The sequence below is a fragment of the Macadamia integrifolia genome, chromosome 5 (genome assembly GCF_013358625.1).
Source record: "Macadamia integrifolia cultivar HAES 741 chromosome 5, SCU_Mint_v3, whole genome shotgun sequence".
Classification (NCBI taxonomy): Eukaryota; Viridiplantae; Streptophyta; class Magnoliopsida; order Proteales; family Proteaceae; genus Macadamia; species Macadamia integrifolia.
Window position 1 is genome coordinate 13,793,191 of NC_056561.1, and position 23,212 is coordinate 13,816,402.

General features: G+C 36.0%; 2 protein-coding genes across 5 annotated transcripts; one reads left to right on the forward strand and one right to left on the reverse strand.

Annotated features, from left to right (window-relative positions):
* Window positions 1-700: 700 nt before the first annotated feature.
* On the forward strand, window positions 701-18,261 carry LOC122080057 (AP-5 complex subunit zeta-1). Of its 4 annotated transcripts, none has more exons than XM_042646926.1 (18): window positions 708-1,092; window positions 1,180-1,320; window positions 2,914-3,005; window positions 5,284-5,380; window positions 6,638-6,681; window positions 7,617-7,705; window positions 8,611-8,702; window positions 8,800-8,946; window positions 10,076-10,108; window positions 10,203-10,350; window positions 10,497-10,573; window positions 11,858-11,929; window positions 16,195-16,242; window positions 16,365-16,492; window positions 16,593-16,752; window positions 16,860-17,061; window positions 17,775-17,846; window positions 17,959-18,261. In XM_042646926.1, exons 1-17 carry the CDS (start codon window positions 970-972, stop codon window positions 17,822-17,824), a joined length of 1,743 nt encoding a protein of 580 aa, XP_042502860.1. In that variant the 5' UTR covers window positions 708-969; the 3' UTR covers window positions 17,825-17,846; window positions 17,959-18,261. The 4 variants fall into 4 exon arrangements, 3 of the variants coding, with proteins under 3 accessions (XP_042502860.1, XP_042502859.1, XP_042502861.1); XM_042646925.1 differs by having other exon boundaries at window positions 17,989-18,261; XM_042646927.1 differs by lacking the exon at window positions 10,076-10,108 and having other exon boundaries at window positions 711-1,092; window positions 17,989-18,261.
* A 4,173-nt stretch (window positions 18,262-22,434) lies between these two features.
* On the reverse strand, window positions 22,435-23,112 carry LOC122077902 (replication protein A 70 kDa DNA-binding subunit-like). The gene is made up of 4 exons (XM_042643796.1): window positions 23,032-23,112; window positions 22,786-22,940; window positions 22,612-22,703; window positions 22,435-22,505 (listed from the first exon to the last, which is right to left on the reverse strand). The coding sequence occupies exons 1-4, from the start codon at window positions 23,110-23,112 to the stop codon at window positions 22,435-22,437; spliced, it is 399 nt and encodes a 132-aa protein (XP_042499730.1).
* Between the last annotated feature and the right edge of the window lie 100 nt (window positions 23,113-23,212).

The following is a 23,212-nucleotide window of genomic DNA, read 5'->3' on the forward strand; positions in this document are numbered from 1 at the left end:
AATTCACCCCCTATCGTCAATAGGTGTGCTCTATGCCGGTTGCTCAGTGAATCCTATCCCTTGGAAGATATATCTTGCAGTGGGTTTCGTTGAAGTGCAACACTAATTTGCAACTAACAAGAACTCTTTTTTCCCCTCCCTTGGAACATATAATCTTGCAGTGGGTCTTGTTATCTCCCTCCTGCAACAAGAAGAATGGTGGAAGGTGGCATTACAGGATAGAATCAGATGGGCTAGTTCGGATTTGATCTGATATTTTGCCGAATTAATTTTTTGTTCAATTACTTGTGAATTTGCTAATCACATATCCAATACTTTAATAATCTGTCTAAGGGTGTCAAAGATTAGCCTGAAGCGGTCGCACCGATCGAAATTGAATTTTTTATTGGTTTAGTTTTGGGTTGAGGTTTTTGGGATTCATAAAAAACAAAATCGAACTGAACGCACTCCGTGACACAATAAAAATGGAGACCAGACAGATCAAAGTCAGACTTAACAGAACCGGACGGTAGCCCGACTGCAAACTCAGAATAGAAAAAAAAATGAAGAAAAGAAATAAGACCGACCGGACCGAAATCAAAAGCTTTCTTAATGGTTTAATTTTGGGTTGAACCAATGGGGAGCAGAATCACTTCAGCCGAACAGAAACCGGACCAAAGCCGAATCGGTGAATTTAGCTTTGTTTACGAACCCAAATTCCTATCCCCAACTCCAAATGGGGAAATCGATTAAACATTTCGCGCTAGCGGATTCGTAAGACTCAGGGGTTTGAGAATTGAGACTTCCGTGAGTGAATTATCGGTTCTTTCTTTGGTTGGCAACTTTGCACTTTTTTAATCCTTTTATAAGTCGGTTACTCGATCATTCCTTTCCCGCGGTAGATTTCATTGGTACATCATCTGAAACTCCTCAACGGTTTCTCAGTTGATTCATCGCTGGCAAGAAGAATAACTCCAATTCCATTCAGTAATGGCAAAACCAGTCGATAGAGATAGGGATTGGGATTTTCATATTAGATCGTTGTCCATGAACGTTAGGGATTCTTCCTCTTCAGCAAACGACCCAGCTTCTGATCCATCTCTCTTGGATGCTGTATGTTTTCTCCATATCAATCTCTTTTGTTATCTCAATTGATCTGCTTACCGGATTTTGGTCCATTGGTTTCTGTGATTTTTTCAGGTGAAAAAGCTTCATGAAATGTGCAAGGCTGGGAACTCTGAGGATTTGGTTGCTAGGGTGTATCCGCAGATTAACAAGCTCTTTCAACGATCTGTGGCTTCTCTGTCTCAGACGCAGACCTGTAATGGCCTTCTGTTGCTGGTATGGTCTTTTTTTTTTTTAATGGAAATACCTTCTGTTTTTAAACTGTCTTTAACCTGGAGGAAAGTCGCATGGCTCCTTTGATTTTGTTTTGATTGCTTTTATAATTTAATTTTCTCTTATTGAAATTGTTGAGGATGGTTATAATGTCGGTTCGAAACTATAATCTCAAAATTGGTCACAGAGAATACTAATATTACAGAGGGCATCTCTTTTAGGTCCATCATCATGATAATAGTCTTTCCAGAAACAGTTCAATCTGTAGTCCTGATGCAAGCTGGTGCGCTGTTACTACCGTACTACATCAGTTGCTAAAGCTTTTATAGCCATGCATTTTTGTCACTTTGCCATTTTTGAGCCTAAATGGTCAAGAATGCTATTTATTCCCTGTTTATTTTTAATTGGAGGTGCTTAACTGCTCTCAGGGGTGGATAATCTGGTGTTGGCTTATTTCATAATTGGAGGTCAGTTAATCTTACGTTTCACTTGTGGCCATGATTAAGATGGTTCAATAATTGGAAATTTTAGTCCTAGTATAGGTCATGAGCAATCATGGCTCATGTTATTTCATACCAATATGCTATTCTATTCTTTCAGATTCTCTAAAAGGGCTTGTAAATGCTGATGAGTTGCAATGATGCAAGAGCCAAGAAAGACCTATATATTAGGAAAATTGTAGTAGTTGGGCAAAAGTTAGTCAATCTAGTGGAAGAATCCAAACATCGCCATTGAACCATTTTAAGATGGAGTCGCCATTTAACCATGTTAACAGACTGATGGAATATATTACGTGTCTAAAAGGAAACCTCATATGCCTGTCTGAGTATATTTTAAATGTAATAAAGCACTTTATCACCTGATTGGTGAACAAAGTATTTATTTATTTTTTTGGTGAACAGAGTGTTATTCTGTCTTTTCCTGTATAATTTGTCTTGGTCACATCAATTAGTACGGGATGGACAAACTGGATTTGTCTAGCCAAATCCAAGGCGTTGGGATATGGCTTAATGAGTTGAGTTCAATTTCTTTATATTTTTATTCTTCTTCCAAGCCTATCAATTTTCTTTCTCAATTTTTTTCCTTATTTTTATCTGTTTATTGGAAGTTCTATCAGGCGATACTTAAATTATTTTTTGATTGGATGATTATTATGTTTTATTCTTTAGCTGTTTAAGGCTAATTCTTATCCTCACATGTTCTATCAGCCTGTTGCATCATTCTTTTTTAATTGGCTGAATAGTTGCCACATGTGTAAGCCTTTAATTCCTTTGACTAATTAGTTACATCAGATAGAGTAGTAATAATAAAATCTATGGAAAGAAGGCTTGCGAAGACCTTATTTGCTCCTTGCACTTTCCCCCAATTCTATACGATTTCGTCTGTAAATCCGAGTATGGTAGTGCCCTAGATGGGGTGTGATCCGGATGCTTCCTCCGAGGATTGTTTCTGAACAGCGTTATCATTTGTAATATTTAATTTCTTTCGTCTTGTTTTGGTTTCTTTTCTATTTCCTTTTTTTTTTTTTTTTGTGGTTTTATTTTATGGGAATTGTGTATTTTAAAACTAATCCCTTCTTATCTTTGATTTTATCAGGTTATTCTTCAATTCTTCCTTGACTTTGGGGAGGTGGTTCTACATGATGCTGATCCCAGTCTAAGGACATTTTTCCGCTCATGCTTAAGCCGGTAAATGTTTTAAATTATGAAATGGTCGTGTATGAAAGATGGTCTTACTATACTATACTGTTGTATAAGTCTATAAAGACCTCAAAACAAGGAGTATCGAACAGAGTTCAAACTCTGTATTACAAATAATGGAAACCCTATGCCCTTTGATAGAATACCTTTACATGGTGGAAGTACTATGTTTTTCATAGATATGCTTGCATGATGTTTATGGTTTGAGTGTGGATATGTCAAATGCAATTGAATTTAAAGGTGAGCTTTCTTTCAAGTTTGACACTAGAGTGTGTATTTGCATTCTCTGATGAGAAAATGTTTTATTTATGGATATGACTAGACGTAAAATGTAAGATTTTTTTGATAAATAAATTGAATTTGTACGGTATAAAAAATGTTTCTTAAAGTATTTAATGTTGTTTTTGGAGAAGACTTGTCTCCTTGTTGCTGCTCTTTTTATTATTGTCTTTGCTGTTCTAAACTCCAAAACTAGGGAACCTTGGTGGATTATATCATGATTTCAGGAAGAAAAATACTGTGTATGCAGCTTTGAGTTCCAAATTCTCTGCTGTGGCCTTGCATGATGAATGGAGGTTTTGGTTGGGTAATGATGCAAATCAACCAAGACAGGAATTCTAGCATGGATTGAAGACCTCATTGTTCCGACACTACACCTGATAGGAAGGACTAACAACTAACAACTATGTTAGTCCTTGGTCCAGCTTTCAAATCAAGAAAAGCATTCTTAATTCTGATTACATGTTTCATTAGTTTATGTCAGCTTTGATTTTTATGAGTTTAAAGTTCTCTGGTTAGGTCCAAGACCTCAGATGAATTTACACTACTTCCATTTTTAAATCTTTTATTTTTCTTTGTTGAGTCCAATCAGAAGTCAAGAGTTAAGTTCAAGTAGAAGTCAATCAAAGTATCAGAATCCTGGATACTAGATCCCTATTATTAGTTGGAGTGTTAAGCCTTTTATAAAAACAGTTCCAGATGGCTTGTTTCTATTTTTGGACATTGGTTTTGAGAATTGGTTAGAGAACTGATTGTGGTATTGCCCGGGTCTCAGCCAGTTTAGTTTATTTTTGTTGTGTCTGGTTTTATGTTGCTTTAAGCTGCTATTCTGCCTAGTACTGCTACTATATTTTACTTCTTTTCATTGTTCCTGGGGGAGTTCAATAATGTGTCAGAGATTTCAAATTTGGGCTTTTTATTTTTAATTTTTTTTTTATTTCCTCTTACATCATTTCAACCTGAAACAGAACTACTTTACTCGTTAATGATATTCTAGTTAGTTATCATAGTTCATCTAATGTCAGACCTGTTTGTGTTGGTTTCTAATTTCCCTAGGCTGTGCATAATCCAGTTATCAGTTCTTACGTTCCTAGTTCAAGAATCTAAAGTTCTTTTTCTGTTTTAAGTTGTTTCAGTCCATTATCATATGCCTTCTTAATTTTGTGGATTGAGTTCACAGCAGAACTGAATTGGTCCTTCCATGTGGAATATGAAAATCCTCAGTGTAGTTTTTTCCCCTTGCCACTGCATTAATCTTTTGCTAGGATTGACATTGTGGGAGTTGTATTAAAGAAACTCGATAAGATCAAACTGAATCTAATTTTTTAACTTTCTTTTCAAATGGACTCTTCAAAAACTTTTGGTATTCAGTGTTGACACAGTTTTGTAGGACTAACCCTAATGTTTTCTGTAGACATTGAACCAACCATTTCTAGAAAAGAGTTTGAATGATGTGCAAGTATTCAGTGAAAGTTTGAGTCAAAGAGCCTTTGGCTATGCCTCTGTGTTATCAATTTGTATTTAAAATCTTTGACACCACTGTTATCACCAGTGTATTTTGTTGTCTTGCCCTTGCGTGCCTTGGTCCCCAGGTTAAGGGTTTGTAACCTGCTGTGAGTCATGCTTTCACACGGTCTTGGGAGGGATGGACATGAGTGGGTCCTTACATTCAGCATTTTTGCATGAAGTGGTCTCCCGTGAAGCCCGGATCCACATCTTCATGCGGTAGCCTGAGGGTTTACCATGCATCAAGGTTGAGTTCAAAAAGTGGTGCAAAGTTTTCTGCAAGTTTGATCCAGTTGAATTTTTCTTCCCTTATCCTGATTTGCATATCCTTCTCTCTTTCTGCTGACAATGGGTATCTTAATTTGTTGGGATGCTCTTCTTATCAGCAATTTGGTTATTTTCTTATGAGAAAATTTGTCTATTTATGGAAGTGGGTTGTTTACATGTTCCTTGGCGATTTTGACCTATTTATGTTTTGCAGTGAGTTTGCAGATGCTATTGTTGCTGAGGCAACCCTCAATTTTCTGAACATGAACAAGAAAAAGCTACTGACTTCCTTCCCTACCTTACTCCCGCAGGTATTCTGAACTTGGAAAGGGACATGTATAGGAATGTTGTATATCAATGTGGAGATAATGCTTAGTTGATGTCAAACATGGATACTGGGGACACTTATACGTTTGTGAGTGTCAATTAGGGTATGCTGCTTGTATTGGGGAAATTTATGTCAAGAACCTGAACTAGTCCGCTATCCATTGTAAGCCTTGCCTTTTTCCATCCCATCAATAAACCAAATAAAAGAGATTTTTTAATCTAGAATAGGAATGATTTGTGACTTTTCTGCATTTGGAAGGATCATTTACTTTGGACCAACTTTTGGTATCTAAAAAGGGGCTAGGCATGGGGATGATTTATCTTATCAGCTTTGTTTTGATGGCTTGACCCACAATTGCAGGGAAGCTTGAAATTAATGCAAACAGTAGCTTGTTTCATCTTGGACCTTGTTGGTTCGTAATCTGTTTATGAAAGTGATAGACCTCCTTTCCTTTGTACTGTATAGAAGGGGCTTACTGAAGAACATTTATCTTGACAATTTAGCTGCACATGATTGATGGGATACTGGGGGAGGTGGCAATAGTTTTAAATTATATACAAATAAAATTTTATGAACAGTTAAAGAATGATAAATGTGCTGGTTCGCATTCATTGTATATATACTGTTACAAGTTAAATCTAATCCAGAGGTTGCTATCTTGGGTGGTAGTTTTCATAACAGTGTCCATGTTTTCTAAGGTCTTATATTATTGTTGCATCTTTCTCTCTGTTCATATTGGTTGGTAAGCTTTCTTTTTCAACACATTGGAAATAGTTATGCCACTTGATAGGAACAGTAACATCATATTCTTTGCATCTCAAGTCTGTTCGTCATTGCAACTTTTGCTTTTATTAAATCACAATTCATTTTATCTTCTCATTCTCCACTTTGACATATCATTAGGTAATAGCTCTTTGGAAAAATAACTTGGATATTGAATGCAACTTACTTGCCAATTGCCATTGCCGATAGATGCAGCATATCTATTTGTCTTTGCTGATTTTAGTAAGAGTGATAATGATGGTTCAAGCATTCTATTTATCTAATTTCTGGATGAAGGCTTACCAGCAGTAAAGAAAGAAAGATGTAAATATAGATGTTTCTTGTTAGATAGTTTCATAGTTTTTTTTTTTTTTTTTTTCTTTTTGAGTATACTTTCCCAACTTATTTTGCAACTCATTGTTTGAATGACCTTTAGACATGTCATTTATCCTTCCTGATTTGCAACATGCTTTTGCAGTTCTTTCCTTTGTTACTAAAGCTAATTGCCTGGAATGGAGAGAAGTAAGTTCTTTCCCATTTTCTGGATAAAGAATCCACTTTTTTGAATGCTATTTGTGTGGATGGAATATTTCTTCTGTAGTCGATAAATTATAATTTATAATGACTTAAACAGTGTATAGATAATAATATGCTTGGTGATCACATCATGTCTTCCTTCTCCATTTTGAGTTTCTATAACCTTTATGTCATGTAACTGTCGCCATAGGTCCTCTGACATTAGGAGGCATTGGGAATTCTTTTTTCCCTTGAATTGAAATGCCCTATATCCTCAAGTACATATAGTTGGTATTTTTGGCAATTGTAAAAAGATTTCACGGTTTATGTAAGAAATAGTGATTATTGCCAGCTAATAAAATACTCTGAATTGATTCTTGGCCACCTTTCCCTTCTGTCAGAAACTAGTTATTTCTATCTCCAAAAATCATGGTCTGTCAAGCTTCAATTAATCTCCTAGTCTTCTACTTGTCCCTTAAATGGTCTATATTCATATATGACAATGAATTACAACCATAGTGGAGGTTAGTTGACTACACAACCACTACCTACATCATGCAGTTTATTCGTTTTATCACTGGGTTGGGGGAGGGGTGCACCTTAAAAAAGTACATTATCCTCATTTCTGATGTCAGTTCCTCATAACTGAATGGGGCCAAATTCATCTTTGAAACAATTTAAAATTACTTTATGTTTCAATGTTTTTGTGAGCAGATATCTATTACTTTAAAGGAATTACTTATGAAGGGAACTTACATATCCTTTTCTTAATATTTTCTAATGATTCGGTAATTTCATTCGCCTTTCATTTTGTCCCATTGATTTTAATTCTGAACCCAACTTTAAGATCATATACTTTATGGTCTTTTATCTGACAAACGACCTGATAAAATTCTTCAATTATAGACACTAATCCTATTGTGCTTATTTTTTCCAAGCAGATTACAAGAATCATTTTTGAAGGTTTTTCCTGGATTGATGTTTCCTGGGTCATTTCTTCCACTATTTCCATCACTTGTGGACTTGCCAAGTGAGTTCTTTATTTCTTTCTCAAGCAAACTATTCTGTTTTGTCTTCAATGATCTCATAATCTGCTGATCCACTCTTGGAACTATTCTTTATGCGCTCAATTTATATTGCATATATGTGTTTGCCATATTTAAACTCCATCTGGGCATCCACATTAGCTACATCAGATTACTTTTTGTAGCTTCCTCCTGCAACCATGTTCATTCTTGATCTTCCAACCAATATCTTGTACCAGCAATTGGGTTCATTTTGGTTGTTTACATTAAGGTGCATAAACCTGAAGTTCAGTGATATGCCATTCTCTAGGTCTACTGGGAAAAATAATCATAAATCATGAGATGACCTGGCACATGAATGGTTTTGAAGTAGCTAATATTTCACCCAAGCCTGTATAGCAAGAAAAACTACATTCTGACTGGGGTTGGAATAGTGTGATGAATATGAAATATGTACTTGAAAGGTTGGGCAATTGGAAAATAGATGAGTGTTATGTTTGATATATTTTTTAAGATGTTATGGTATATTCACACTATTTGAATGGTAGATGGATTTAGGAGATTGTACATGTTGACAGCTCTCTGGAGTATAAAACACCTCAGGTAATAGTAGCAGTTCTTTTGACACTGAAAGAACAATCGAGGTCTATCAGATTATGAAGAAATTGATTTACGATCATTGCAAAGCATTTTTTTCCAAAAAACTTGGAGGGAAACTGATTCTGAAATTCTGGTCAAACCTTTAAACTAATATACTTGCTAAAATTGTTGTTTGGGTTCTTGATCTTTTTGTGCCTACTCTTTTCTTACTTTGAGTCTCCTTCTTTTTATATGTTTTCTGATTTTTTTCAGTGTTATACCATCTTGAAGTGGCATTTATTCTGATCCATTTTCCCACTTTTATAACCAGTACTGGTAGTGGCATTGGAAAAGGTGGAACGGAGCTCAGGGCCACTAATCGGTAGTAGCATAGCTTCGATCCATAAGAGTGCGGCTCCTGAGGTTTTCTTTGGAACTTTTGAAACTTAAATGAATGAAACTGAGAATTTATTAATTTGATGTTTATATTGTGGATGTGCTTTCTTTTTCTTGGTTGCAGATGCTTCTTGCACTCATGGATGAAGCTTATACTGGTTCAACTATAGAAGATAGAGGGGGTGACTCTGAATCTGAAGAAAGCAATACTATAGCTGCTGCTGATTCTCTATTTCTTGACCTTCTCAAGGATGAGAATGATGGCCTTGCTGTATGGCATCGTCCTTTTCATACATGTGCTTTACATAGTACTTAGTTTGATTCCTCTTCAAGAAACATAGTTCTTTGCACTTTTACCTGTAAATATCGGTTCAATGTCTCTTAGGAAGCCAAATGGTTTTCTGGTTACTTTAAGGCAAAGCATTAGAGGCTCTTCCTCTTGATATTTTTTCTGACACTAGGGGCAAGTGCCTCATATGTTAACCTGAACTTGGATTTATCATCGTACTGGAACTTCAGAAATCGTTTTCTTAAAGAATACCTGAACACGTGGGGATTTTTTCTTTGCTCCTACAAAATGCAGTTTGTGTTATTGGCCTTCTTTTTGGTATGAAGTCCATGGTTTTGAAAGGGTAAAGTTCCCCACTCTCCCCTCCCCCCAACAAATAAAGTCCGCATTTCAAGGATTCTTATCCAATCAGTAAAATGGAGAAGAATTTTTTTTCTTCAGTATTCCCTTCCCTGGAGTTCTTGCCCCTCGGTTTTTGTGAGAAGGAACTGACTGTTCTTTTTTTTTTTTGGTTTGTGTGGACCAAAATTACCATTTGCTCCTTATCATATAGCCATATCCCACAAACTCACATTGGTTCTATGGTCCTTTCCTAACCCTTCTCCAAGAACCTTTGCCCTAAAATCGGCCGCACTTTGGCAATGACAACCACCCAAATCATGATACATTATTAGTTTCCATCCTTGAAAGGTTTGAACCACCATCTCACTGCCATAATTGGCAATGGAACCACCAAGCTTTTATAAAAAAGACAGGCATAATGAAGCATGGAACAGAGAAAGATCAGTAAGAGGTTGATTTCATGTGAGCGGGCTTGAATTCTAGTTTGGAGAATTCAAAAGCAATCTGTGATATTATAAAGTTGAAAAATTGACCTATCCCTTCATCCTTGGACAGTGTCAATATGCTACTTGCAATTCGTTTTCATGTCCACATACAATAGTTTTTAAGATGAACTAGACCATTGCAGTTGATGAAAAATATCCCTTATCTTTTTTAGTTGGTTAAATCATTTCTGAAATTTAGTAGTTGCTCACATCCAGTCATTAACTTTCATTGAATGAGGTTTTAAACAGAGAGTTGTGGCTGTTGAATGTTATTGATGATGCAGACTAAGTGTATAATGTATTCTTATTTCTTATTGGTAACAAGTTATAGTAATAATAATTATAGTTTTATTTTTCCTCTTTAGTTGTGTGGTTGAATATAGTAGATGATAATCTAATGTTGTACTTCAGGAGCGCCACAGGACTTCTCCAGGGATGGCTGCAGCATTACAGGCTGCAATTAATACCCCGCAGTCAGAGAGACTAAAACAAGCACTGCATATGACACCTCGACTTCTTGACATGTATTTTTCTATAGCACTACGAGATGTAAATAATTGTACGTTGTTTCTTTGCTTTGTTGTTTTATATATGTAGGAAATCTGCCTTCTTGACTCACAATCTTTTATCCTTGCAAAACATATTTTCTGTTCAGTATCCAAAAAAGTTGATTAGAGTCTGAAATATATTTGATGACTGTTGCAGCACTTATTTGTGCATTAATCCCGCTACTTATGTCAAGAATTTCCACATTATTTCCAGACAAGGTTTTCTCATATGAGGTGCGAAGATAGTTCTTTATAAGTCCAAATCTAAACATTTTTTTTGCATTATTTTCTGCGCTCTTAGTATTTTTTGTTTTGTTTTGTTTTGTTTTGCTTTGAATGATAAATGAAGTGCTCTAACAGATACATATTATTGTAGTGGTTCTCAGCAATCATTAGTACTGCTGATCATAAAACAAGGTCATGCTCATGTTCAAAAGGCTATGCGAACCTTGGATTTTCTTAATGAAAATTTCAGGCCCTTCGGTTATTCTGTTAAAATTTTTTGATATAAAAGTAAATTTGCTTGAAACTCCCTCTCTCTCTCTCTCTCTCTTGCACACACACACACTTTTCATGCATGGGCCTTTTAGAGCTTAGTTATTAGTAGAACAAGGTCACGTTAACTCCTTAGAAAATATTCGTGCTTTAAAGTAGTCTACAAGCTCACGACTCAGAAAAAAAAAAAAAAAAAAAAAAAGGATTGCCCAACCTAGTCTTATGTTATAACAAATCTTGACCAATTGCCAAAATCAACCAAATAAACTTTTTGGTGATGTCTATGCCTAGTCTTACACCCTTGGAAATGAAATGAAATTTACAACTGACTTGTATCCTTATTTTTTTCTTATTCCACCTGAGCTGCAGCAAGGCCCCTTGAGCAGAGCGAGAGACAAGCAAGCGCTAACTCTGCTTCCTGCCTGGAAGCAGCGCTAGGCAGCTAGCTAGTAAGTCTACTTGCCACTGCTAGCTTCTTGCTAGCTTATTTTTAGGGCTTCCTTAGGCGTATCCCCAACGGATCCCAACTCTGATTGTACCAACCTACATATGTCTCTCCCCATCAATCGGTACTAGTTATTGTCATTTGGATTTCTTGACTTGATTTTATTCAATGAGAAATGAAACGAAAGAAGGATCCTCCTGTTGGGAATTAGATCCTGCTTTTTGTAACCCTTTTCACAGAAAATGGATAAATGAATTGATTGATAATTTATCTCAGTATCAATGCCTTACCTCCCATCAGGGGTTTCCTGTGTGCTTGATGGCTGAATATGTACTCACATAGTCTGTGTAATGGAATTTTTGTTGTTTCAGACTGTGGATTATGCAACTTGTATTATTATCATGGGAACTCATTACATTTTACATTCCTTTGTTTCCCTTTAAATCCATGTAATGTCATCTGAATTTTTATTCTTTCTAGATGCTTGGAGTTCCCCTATTAACATATAACTTGGAGTTCCCCTATGAGACTCTTATGCTAGTGAATTGAAGCTTCTGAAATGTAGTATATGTTTACAGGTCCAGAAGAGGCTGCTAGAATTCATGCTAGCTGCATTTCAACGATCTCCAGATTTCATTGCACTGCTGAAGGTATTTTCTTTGTTGAGCTTGCATCTTGACCAGATAACTAGGCTACACTTGCAATTGCACATTTGGTAGTGGCGATCTGAAGAAAAAAAAAAAAAAAAAGGAGTAAAATGGCATGTCAAGAATGTAATGTTGATCTAGAATTCATTTTTCATGCCATAGGCAGTACTGGAGAGCTAAGCAAACTTTCCCTCTATCCCCATTTCGGTTGATAAAATTAGTTTGACCTGTTTATGATGGTATAGATGAAAAAAAATTTGTGGGCCATTTTTAAGTACTTTAAGATATCCTTTCATATTCTTGGGCATTGTTTCTATCACATAAGTTCTAGCAAACATGGTATCAAAGTAGAGAGGTCAATTATTCGACTCCTGGGAAGTGCTTTGGAACAATTTTCCCAATATATCTTTTCCCTCGGTGCCACACGAAGGATATACTGTGCAAGGACCATTGGATCTTGGCTTGCACGTGCGGGGGTCTGGGGGAGTGTTGATAATGTTGAACTAGGATCACAAGTGATCCTAATCCCAGGCAGGATCTGAAATTCTGACTGAATAGAGAAGATGTCCTCCAATAGTCTTGGTTTTAGCTCTCAAACACACTCTCACAGCAAACAAATAGAAGGAAAATGAGAAAAGAAAGAAAATTCGATGGACGGTTGAGAAGGGGGAAGAAGAACTAGTGAATGGGTATCTCACCCAACTGCACCCCACAAAATAGCAACATAAGCCATCTTTTTTATTTATTAATAAATTCGCGTTCAATGTTGTAGCCCCTTACAAACTTATATAGAGGACTTGAAACAGTTTCAAACACTAAAAAGGAAAGGCCTAACCCAATTCTTAACTAACTGGGAAACCTAAATTGAATAGAAACTGAAATAACAAAGGAAATGGGCTCAAAACAGGACTTCAACTAAACTAATTAATTAAATCCCGTTTTCCTACTTTCTACCCATATTTTAGGCTCATTAAAGTGGATCATTACAAAGAAAACCCATGGGATCAAAGGCTCAACACATACATAACCCAACCCAAGGCTTATTTGCAATAAAATAAGCCCATTAAGTGACTTATTTTCATCAGTTGATGTATAAATTGATGCTGCCCTTCCCTTATAGTTCAAGCTTTTAGGTGAAATGGTAGCGAACATTGTGGAGATACACACTAGGCTTCATAACTCATATTCTCTTGGCTCATGTATCAGGGTTTCTGATCAGGCGCATGCTAAGCTCTTCCCATCAGGATCTCGGTTGACCCTCACCCTAATAATTTTGACCACGATTAGGCGAGCAAATCCTGAAAGGCCAGTGCTCATTTTCATCGCTATATTCAGATATGTTCCACCCCACCCCTTTATTTTTGTGTTGCGGTGGTGGGGGTGGTAGGGGAGAGGGGAGGTTATGCAGTGAAGTGCATTTATCAGTGTATGTACACAGGTCTACCTTTTCTGGCCTTTGGGGGACTCATGATTATTGATTTGGTTTGATCAGTATGTAGGTTTTAGTTAGTAATTTGGATTATATATTTATGTATGTATATGTTTCAAGTTTATTCGTTTTACTGCTAGTAGGTTAGAATGGGTTGAACTGATAGATCCATTTGAATGTGAACCTGCATTGAATTTCCACAGGATACTTAGGTCTGCATCCTGATCCAACTCAGATTGACATTTGTGGATGCATACCAACCCAAAACCCTTTTGGGTTCCACATATGTATGGGATTGGGTTTTGCCTGCTTACTCGCACCCAAATCCAACTTTTTTTTTTTTTCATATATTTATTACATAAATACGCTGCCTGGGATCCAGATCTGAGTCTGATCAAGATCCAATGAGTCCGACACACACCAACTTGGATAAAAAAATTCCGGAGTAAGTTGATGTGAATTAGAGTTGATCTTGTTCCTGGTCCTCTCAATCTAATGCCCCAAGCGCTGGCCAGTTAATTATCAAATGCATAATTATCATAATACCAGCCTACGGGGTTAGTTTGGGTTTGTCCTCAATACATTTCTAGCCGGATAACCAGAAGGGTTTGTTCTTGTCATGGGAATTGATCTGTTTATGGTGTTCAAGTATAAGTGGGGTTTCAATGTATTAGTAGGAATTGATATCAATAGAGTTTTACATGTAGGGTTAGGAGCACATTATATCTTGAATTCAATGAAATCCAATTTATGCACTCTGTTGTGCTGGCTATCTTGATTGTTTAGCCTTTTATTCTCTGCTTAATAAAATTGTTATTTGTAAAGAAAAGAGGAGTAAAAATAAAATATACAGCTAACATTCTGTAGATATATATATTTTTTTTGTTGCGGGGGTGGGGAGGTGGGTGATTGGAGGCGAGGGTCCTTCTTTTCTTCTTCTCTTGGTGTTACTATTCTATTGATTTTTTGAATGCAATCTCTATATATTTTAACCAAAACTGAACCTTAGAAACCCCTGTTCTTTGTATTACCAAATCAAGGACTTAATATTTTCACCAAAAGAACCTGGTTGCACTATCTAAATTACAGGAGAAATCAAACTTGTCCCAACTGCACCCTAGGAATACTACTGTTCAATTTCTTTCAAGTTTCATCAAATTCTGAAAACTCCTTGCCCCATTTTCTTTGATGCCTCCATTGAATCATCTCTCATAATCCCAATTTTAATTGACTGGTGTTCAACATATTTATACCTTCTTTGATGTTTCAACAAATCCTAGTTCAGGATAGCAGGGCTGTTAATCCTGGATTTTCTGTATTCTAGGGAGTTTTGTCCCCGGCTTTTTTGTTTGTGAAAATAGTCCATTATATGAAATCCATCTTTGTCGTCATCTTACTGTGTTATTCATGGACTCTAATTTGAACAATTCCTACATATTACATACCACTTTAAGAAAAATCCAAGTGATAAAACACTTTCCCACACATGGCAGCTTGGAGAGTGCCCCAATTTAGTGGACATTTTTTCACATAATTATATCTGTTAAATTGCAGACCAATGTGATTTCTTCTAATGCTGTTAAATTGGTTTCAAAATTGTTTGTAAAAGACTAAAGGTCAAGTTCTTTTATGGAATTGTTTGAACAATAGGGAACTTTAAGAACACAAGGGTGAAGCCCCATTCATGTTGGTCATTTGATAGAGATAGTTCCACAAATTTGACACATTCTATTTATAGAGTTACCAATCTATTCAATGGTCAAAATTCCAAATTGTCTTGTCCATGTGGCAAAAGTAGAGGGCTTTTGGGAATGAGTTCCTTCAAGAGGCGTCTGAGAACCCTTTTTCCTGATAAAGGGTAGAGCAGATGCAATCTCTGGACCATGTCAAAGGTATCAGAATGCCTCTGTATCTCTAGTAATATGTGCCTACTCCACTTTTTAAAGGATTCCATGTTGGTGATGTTTTCAAGAGGTTTGGACGTATTATTTTGTGATGATGTTTTCTAAAGATTGACCAGGTTGATCAGACTGAAAATTTCAGTATGTCTCAGTCATAAACCAAATACAGATAATGTCTTCCAACAATGGGCTGAAACTGAGAAACTGGTGACAAATGATTACAGCCTTATTTTATGTGCTCTGTCACTTATGCTGCATTTTATCAAGGCGGATCTGTACAATTTAAATAAATTTCATGACACTGCATATGTTAAACATGCTGGAAGATATAGATAATTACTGATGGCTATGTAAAATACATTGTACAAGAAGCCTTCAGCTGGCATACTGCCACAACAGCTATAAAGATTGACATAGAGTTTTTGTCAACAGGAAAAAGCTGTTACAAAGTCATTTTTCTAGCTTCGGATGAGTTTGTGAAAATACGCCAGTTGTGCTATTTATGACATTTGCAAGAGTAAATTTGCCCTCAGAGCTTTACCCCCACTGCAACGGCAGTTTAGCTAAAGCCCCTGGAACTTAAGTGTACATAACAAAATGGAAAATGGAGTTGAAATCATTTTAATCATAGTTGTCAAGACGCCTTGGCGTCCTGGCACCTTGGTCTCCTAGGCGGATGCCTTGGATGCCTTGGTCGCCTTGGTCGTCTTAGTCACCTTGTGGTTATGCTCCTCCAATGACTTGGGTCTCCAAGACGCTTTGACAACTATGATTTTAGTACTCTAATTTGTTTTTTCAGTGAATCAATTGCTGCTGGACTATGTTATGTTTTTCTTACTACTACAAAGTTGTCTGTGGCTTCCTTTCTGTTTGTGGATGAATGTTTAAGTTTCTTTAATATGATATTGCAGTGTTAATATATCTAAAATCCTTTGCAGAAGCCCATCATTGATAGACTTGGAGAAGCTTATGACAGCCCTGCAAAGGTAAATAATTGCTGTAGTCATACAAGAGATGCATGCATGGACACACGCACAAACATGACATGATTTCCATTCAATTCCTGTTAAAAACAAAAGTTATTTTTATGAAATTTTTTCCCTTACAGATGGAGTTGGCGTTACAATTGTGTTGGGCTATTGGGGAACATGGAGGTGGAGGTGGATCTCACAAAGATGTAGCTCGAGAGCTCTTTGAGAGCCTAGAATTGCTTTTGTATGAGAATCTTTCGTCTAGGTTGGTGCCATACTAGAACATACCATCTGTATTACAGAATGTACTCGGTAGTATTGAAGGTTTATGCGGTTTAAATGTTTTCTGTTTATTTATTTGGAAGTCGTCCGGCTCTAGGTCAGGAGACAGCTCTCGGCTCGGGTGGTGTAGCTTTCAGAAAATCGTTGCAGGCTAGGTTTCTGTGTTTTGTTGTGACAGCAATTGCAAAGCTTGCTACTTATCATCGTGAGTTAGTACCAAGGGCACGTGTATCTTTGGCCAAGGTATGCTGATCATTTTCAAGTAAAAGCTTGAAAATCTTATAAAAAATGGATTTATAATATGTTTTGAAATTTTAATTAAAAGAAGTTGCATTATATTTGCATTACAGGTAGCTCGATCTCGGAACTCAGACATGAGAGTTTGGAGGCGTGCGCGGGATTATTTGGGGTTAATGAATGAACCAGCAATTTGTTTGTCTGTTTTGGGGCCTTCTGGTGGTAGCCTGCAGAATCCTGGCACTGTCAACTGGAAGGATGGCAGCTCAAAGATGATAGCTGATATTCCGTTTTACATACTAAGTGGCCAAGAAGGTCAGTGATCAGACCTGTGATGATGCAATGAAATGATTATGAAAAATACCTGTATGGGTCAAGGGACCTAGGTGCTCTCCTAGGTCCCTGGCACTTGCTTAGTGAATGGCATAGTGCAGCCTCTTTTTAGACTACATTTTGCTTTTTGCTCGGATATTTAGCTTCCAATTCAAGTAAAATGTTTCAGGACCCAGTCTTTTATCTGAAAATGTATGCTCAATAACCTTGGAGATCACAATTCTGTCAACAACCTTTACTGAAATGAGGCCTTGTCCTACTGATTATGATTGGTTTCCTCCTGTTCTGCTATTGCACTCCATCTAGCATCATCCTTCCTTTAAATTCCATACAGGTCCTTGTATTTTCTCATTTCACAGTTCCTTTGCCCTTATGGATCCTTTGACTTGCCCCACATCACTCCTGGCAGTTCAGTCATTTCTTTCCATTGCATATGATGAATCCGCCTCATTAAGTTACCCTCATCTTGTCACAAGTAGGTACTATCTGTAAGTTCCTGTGAATACATTCATCCCTAATTCTACCATATCTCGGCATGCCCTATCCATTTCAATCTCCTCTTCTCATGCATGAAATTAAAGTATTTCTTGTGTCTGTTCTGTGCAGAAACTCATTTTGCCAATTTTTTAGATATTTTTGCATTTTTATTCTCTCCATTTAGTTGGGACAAAGTTGAATTTGTTTTCGTTTTGCAGGTCCACCTTTTCATGATTTTTCATTTTCTGATATATTACCAAGTAGATGAAGGCACCCTTTAATGGAAAGAGGTATGTCTCTGATTTTAGATCCTGATAAGTTTTTCTCTTATCCAACAGGCATCTGTTGCATGCACGTATTTGCAAAGGCTAATAGTGAAACTTTCCAAATTTTGCTGAACAGACGTGAATGACTGTTTTCCTCTCCTTACAGACTTGGATTAAGTAATATTCTCACAATGATCAAGGTGCTGGATGATGCTTGCTGAATTGACCAATTGCAGCCCACAGTGCAGCCAATTAATGTCAAAATATAACTGAGCATCTAATGGCATGATTGATTTTTTGATCCCCCCCCCCCCCCTCCTATTTTTATTTGTGCTGGGTGGTTGGGAAGAAAAACAATAGAAATATATCAGCTGGATTTTGTATATTTCAGAATTTATTATGACTTGCAAGCTCAAGTGTAATCTTTTCCCAATAGGCTTATACATGTTTTTTTTTTTTTTTGGGGGGGGGGGGGGGGGGGCGTGTGGGTGTGGAGTGTTTACTAATAGCATGGTGTACAGATTTTTTAGCTTTTATTTTTTGGATACGGAAAGAGAATGCATTAGAACCAAGTGGGAAGGGAAGCTAAAAGTACATTACATAAATGATCAGTTCTAGTTGTGGTTGCTTTCAGGTTAAGAGATTCTTTTTTTTTTTTTTTTTTTTGGGGGGGGGGGTTGGGGGAGAGGGAGTTCCAGATCTATATATTGTAGTTCGGATTTGGTAGAATTTTTTTTGACAGGCAGACCTACAGTTTCTTGCTCACATATTGAAGTATCAGCTACAAAACATACATTGAAAAATTCAGGAAACACAGAGGGTGCATGTACACATGAGGGGGCATATGATTGAAGTTGTGTAATATACGTGGCCAATCAATACCATTTCTTAGAACATCCAATGTTTAAAATTTCCAGAGCACCCTTCAATGTGGCACAATTAGGTGTAGTACATTAGGAACTGTATTGCCTTTTCTTTGTTTTGTGTTAAAATAAGTGGAGTTGCACTCCGGAGTCCTGATTAGGGGTGGTTGGGTGGGTTGCAACTCTCAGTGTTTTCTTAAACTTTAGCCATGCTAATCGTCTGACTGGATTACTAGAAATTGTGTTCTATTGAATGGCTAAGAGATCGTGTGGTGGTTGGTCTAGCTGGTAAAAAGTGATCTACTTTTCTAGTTGAAAAATAAGAATGCATAGGAAGTTGACAGTTTTTATCCCCCTCGTCTGAAATTTACTCTCAAGGCACTTGGGCTGTGTTTGGTCGCCAAGAGAAAAGAAAAAACTGGGTCTACCTCAGCTGATTCTGATTGTACTGTAATCGGCCTGAACCCTAGAAATCAATCGATTTTCTGAATCGGAATCGGATTCAACTGATTCTGATTCGAATTGGATCCAAAATTCGCGATCCAATTCTGATTCTTCAAACATTGCTTCGCACTTATCACACGATGAGATCCTCGTAGGTCAGGTACTCCCTCACGTGGTGGGATGTGGATGTGTGAGGGAGATGTGAGATGGGGTTGGAAGGTTCTGCCCCGACACAACTAGCCTGGGTATCACATCACTAATGGAGAGGAGTTCTTTCTATGCTAGCGAAGGAAAATTTAGTCCAAAATAACAATACGAATTTTCAAATATATGATGATTGGAAGATCAATCTATCTAATTTAGAAATAAGAAGCCTCTATTATGATGCAAATGTGCGTGTGGAAATAGTGAAGATTATATAGAACCACTATCTATTATGGGGAGCTGATCCAGATTCCAGACTCGCAGTTAATTAAGGACATAAATAAGGGACTAAGGACCAAAAGGTGTAGCTGTTTAAGGCATCTTCATCTTCGTTGCCCAAGAAGCAAAAAGAAGATGTGCGAATTAAGCACTAACCTGGAAAGTTTCCATCTCAAATGCAAGTGGAAGCCGCCCTCATACCATGTAAAGTTTCCATCCCATAAGTTTGAACTAGTAAGTGGAAAGACTCAGGTATATAAAAGGGTCTGTAGGTTAATTAGTAGTTAATGTGGGACAAACTACTGACACAACCAAGATAAATGACAAGGCAAAAAACGAAGGCTTCTCAATCTAATAAAAAAACATCCAAGATTTCTCAAAAAGGAATCGAATTAGGCACAATATGGTGAACAAAAATTGGCACCTAACATAAACATAAATTTATTATTATTATTATTATTATTTTTCTAGATCGAATCTGATTTTGGAATGAATAAACGGATTTTAGTATGAATTCACCTATATCCATTTCATACAAATCAATCCGTTTACAGCCCTACAGCTTGAAATGGACTTTGAATTTGGTTTTGGAAAAGGAATTTTTTACAACTCACTTTCAAGCTGGCTCACATTAATATACATAGGGTGAGCTTCAAAATTCCATCTAACCTCAATTATCTAAAGTCAATAGACCAGGAATCTAATTTTTATCTAGGGGCATCCTTGTTAGTAAACCAATCTGAGAATAGGCATCTATCTAGAATTATTGAAAGAAGTTGTTATGCCTTGCTTCTTGCTACCAAAAAAATAAAACTATGTCTACAACTAGATAGGATTAATGCCCAATTTTGGTGTGGTGAAACTCTTGCTCACCATCATTGCTTTTTGGACTGATAGCCAAAGTCTAGAGGATTTGCCAGGGGAATCTTTATTAAATGAACTGGATAAAAAAAAAAGGGGAAATGTTAAAACATTTGAAAAACGTTCCACTTGGAAAAAAATTCATGTCCCCGATAATTTCTCAGGGCCAAAACCTTCTTTATCTCCTTGAAACTCTGAAGAACCAAAACTTTCATTGTCTTCTTAAAACTCTGAAGAATTGTAGTGGTGAATAATACGTGAAAAACTCTCGACCGATCCCTGCTCTCTCTCAACACTGCTGATCAATGGTCTCCCTCATCCCTGTCTCATTAAAACTGGATTGAGAAACCCTTTCCGTGAAAAAAAAAAAAAAATCTTGTTTGATTCCCTATCTCTCCTTCATTACTGTCTCAGTGAAACAGTTTTTGAAACATGTTTACCAAAACCATTTTTGGCAACAAACGGTTTTTCAACACAAACGAAAATTTGTGGTTTTGACACAAAACATTGTTTCTGGAACAAAAACATTACTAAATGTAGTCTTAATATTGATATTTTTTAGGTATAGATGGGATACTGTGGACCGTGGAAACCATTTCCTTTATTTATTTATTTATTTTGTTAATTCATGGAAACTTGATCTAAAACCATGTAAAGCTTCCATTCCACCAGTTCGAATGGGTAGGTGGAGAGACACCCATGTATATAAGGGAGGCGGAAGACCAATTAGTAGCCGATGTGGGACTAAACTCTTGACACAACAAAGATACACGCTACAGCCAAAAGAAAGATTCTCAATCTAATCAATAAGAGGCCCAACACTCTCCATGAAAAAAATCAAATTAGGCACAACACAATACCATATATAGTATGGGTTCCCCCTCACCCCCTTGATATAAACATAAATTTTGTATTTTTTTACCCTTTGCAGCCCTACAACTTAGAATAACTAAATGGATGTGAATATCCATTCCATATTAATCAATCCATTTACAATCCTATAACTTGGAATGAAGTTTTTCGCTACAACTTGGAATGAAAATTTTCTGACTATGCATGAAAATGAAGGTGGAGACAATACCCTATATATTTTATATATCTCGCCTTTAAGGCTGGCTCACACTGGCAGAGCATATAAGGTGAGCTACAAAATTCTAACTAATCTCAACAATATAAAGTCATTGGACTTGGAATCTAGTTTTTATCTACAAGCATTTTTGTAAGTAAATCAATTTAAGAGTAGGCATCTATTTAGAATTATTGATAGAGTTCAAAGTAAGCTGCCCTATTGGAAAATACCTTTCTTATCACAAGCAGGTATGCCAAGTTTAATTAAATTTCATTTAATTTATGCCCATAAATATCTTATGCCCTTTTGTTAAAAAAAAAGAAAAAAGATTGTCTTCAAATAGGTAGAATTAATGCCAATTTTGGCGTGATGAAATCATTGCTCACCACCATCGCCGTTTGGATCAACTTCCAAAATTTATGAATTAGGCACAATAGAATACTATACATAGGTTGGGTCCACCTTAAGAAAAACATAAAATTATATTTTTCTATCCATCCTATATTTAATTATTCATTAAGATATCCTATATCGGAATGATGATGGAGTAACTAAACGTGTATATATATATACTAGTAAATACACACGTGCAAATGCACGTGTAGCGAAATATTTTTCCTAAAGTGTGTGGCATAACATTGATAATTAGTATGTGTATTTATGTGGATGAGAGAAATATAGAATTAAATTGAAATTTAATATCTAGCTAAGCATTTAAACCTTTTTATTTATAACATAAAATTTTAAAAGCATCTTAAATCTGGGATCCAAATATGAACAAAAGATAATGATTGTTTAAGGATAATGAGTAAATAACATTGCTCAATATTTCTCTATTTTTATTATTTTTATTTTTTTGTCTTCGTACTCTTCGACATCTATGATCCTTTTTGTATCGACATTTCTTTCTTTAATGGTATCCGCAACAATTTGTCTTGTTATTCGACTTCCATCATTTCTTGCATCCATTTTGAAGTAGAAACAATATTGTTTGGATAGACATGAATGTATAATCTGTGAGTACTGCAACACATAAAAAAAGAAGAGTTATAGGATTTACTATATTTTTGCATTTAACATATTTTGTATGTGTATTTTTTTACATTTTCTGGTGATCTTGCATATTCACTTGTTGAACATCCTATAATTGTTTCAAGATTCTCAAAGATTGTAACAATTATTGTATCAGTTGAATCTGTCACCTTGAATCTTCCCATATACCTATCAATAAATAATAGTAATTAGTTTATATTTTTCTAAATAAAATTTGATGTTTATTAAGTAAATGGTCTAAGCTTCTTACTTTTGTGTATATTTTGTATCATCAGTGTTACATTTGTCACATCTTGCACTATCTCCCTTTAATTGTACCTTTTTGTTACATGCTTTGCAAGCATTGTACCATGGTATCTCATTTTCCAAATTTATGATTCTTCCTTCAATTGAATAATATTTATTCTGTAAATTTGTAGAGATTAGATGTGTACAAATTATATTGAAATTATATATTTTTTTAATTTAAATAAATTAAAGAATTATATTCACTTACCAGGATAGTTTTGTATTGCCTTTCCGTTAAATCTTTCATTACAACATGTTCATATTTTTTGAATTTCTCTTCTTTTGACATGTTGAGTATTTTTTTTCTCTTGTCCATCTTTTGATTTGAACCTACAAAATAATATAAATACGTTAAATATATAAAATAATTAAACAATATGTATAATTAT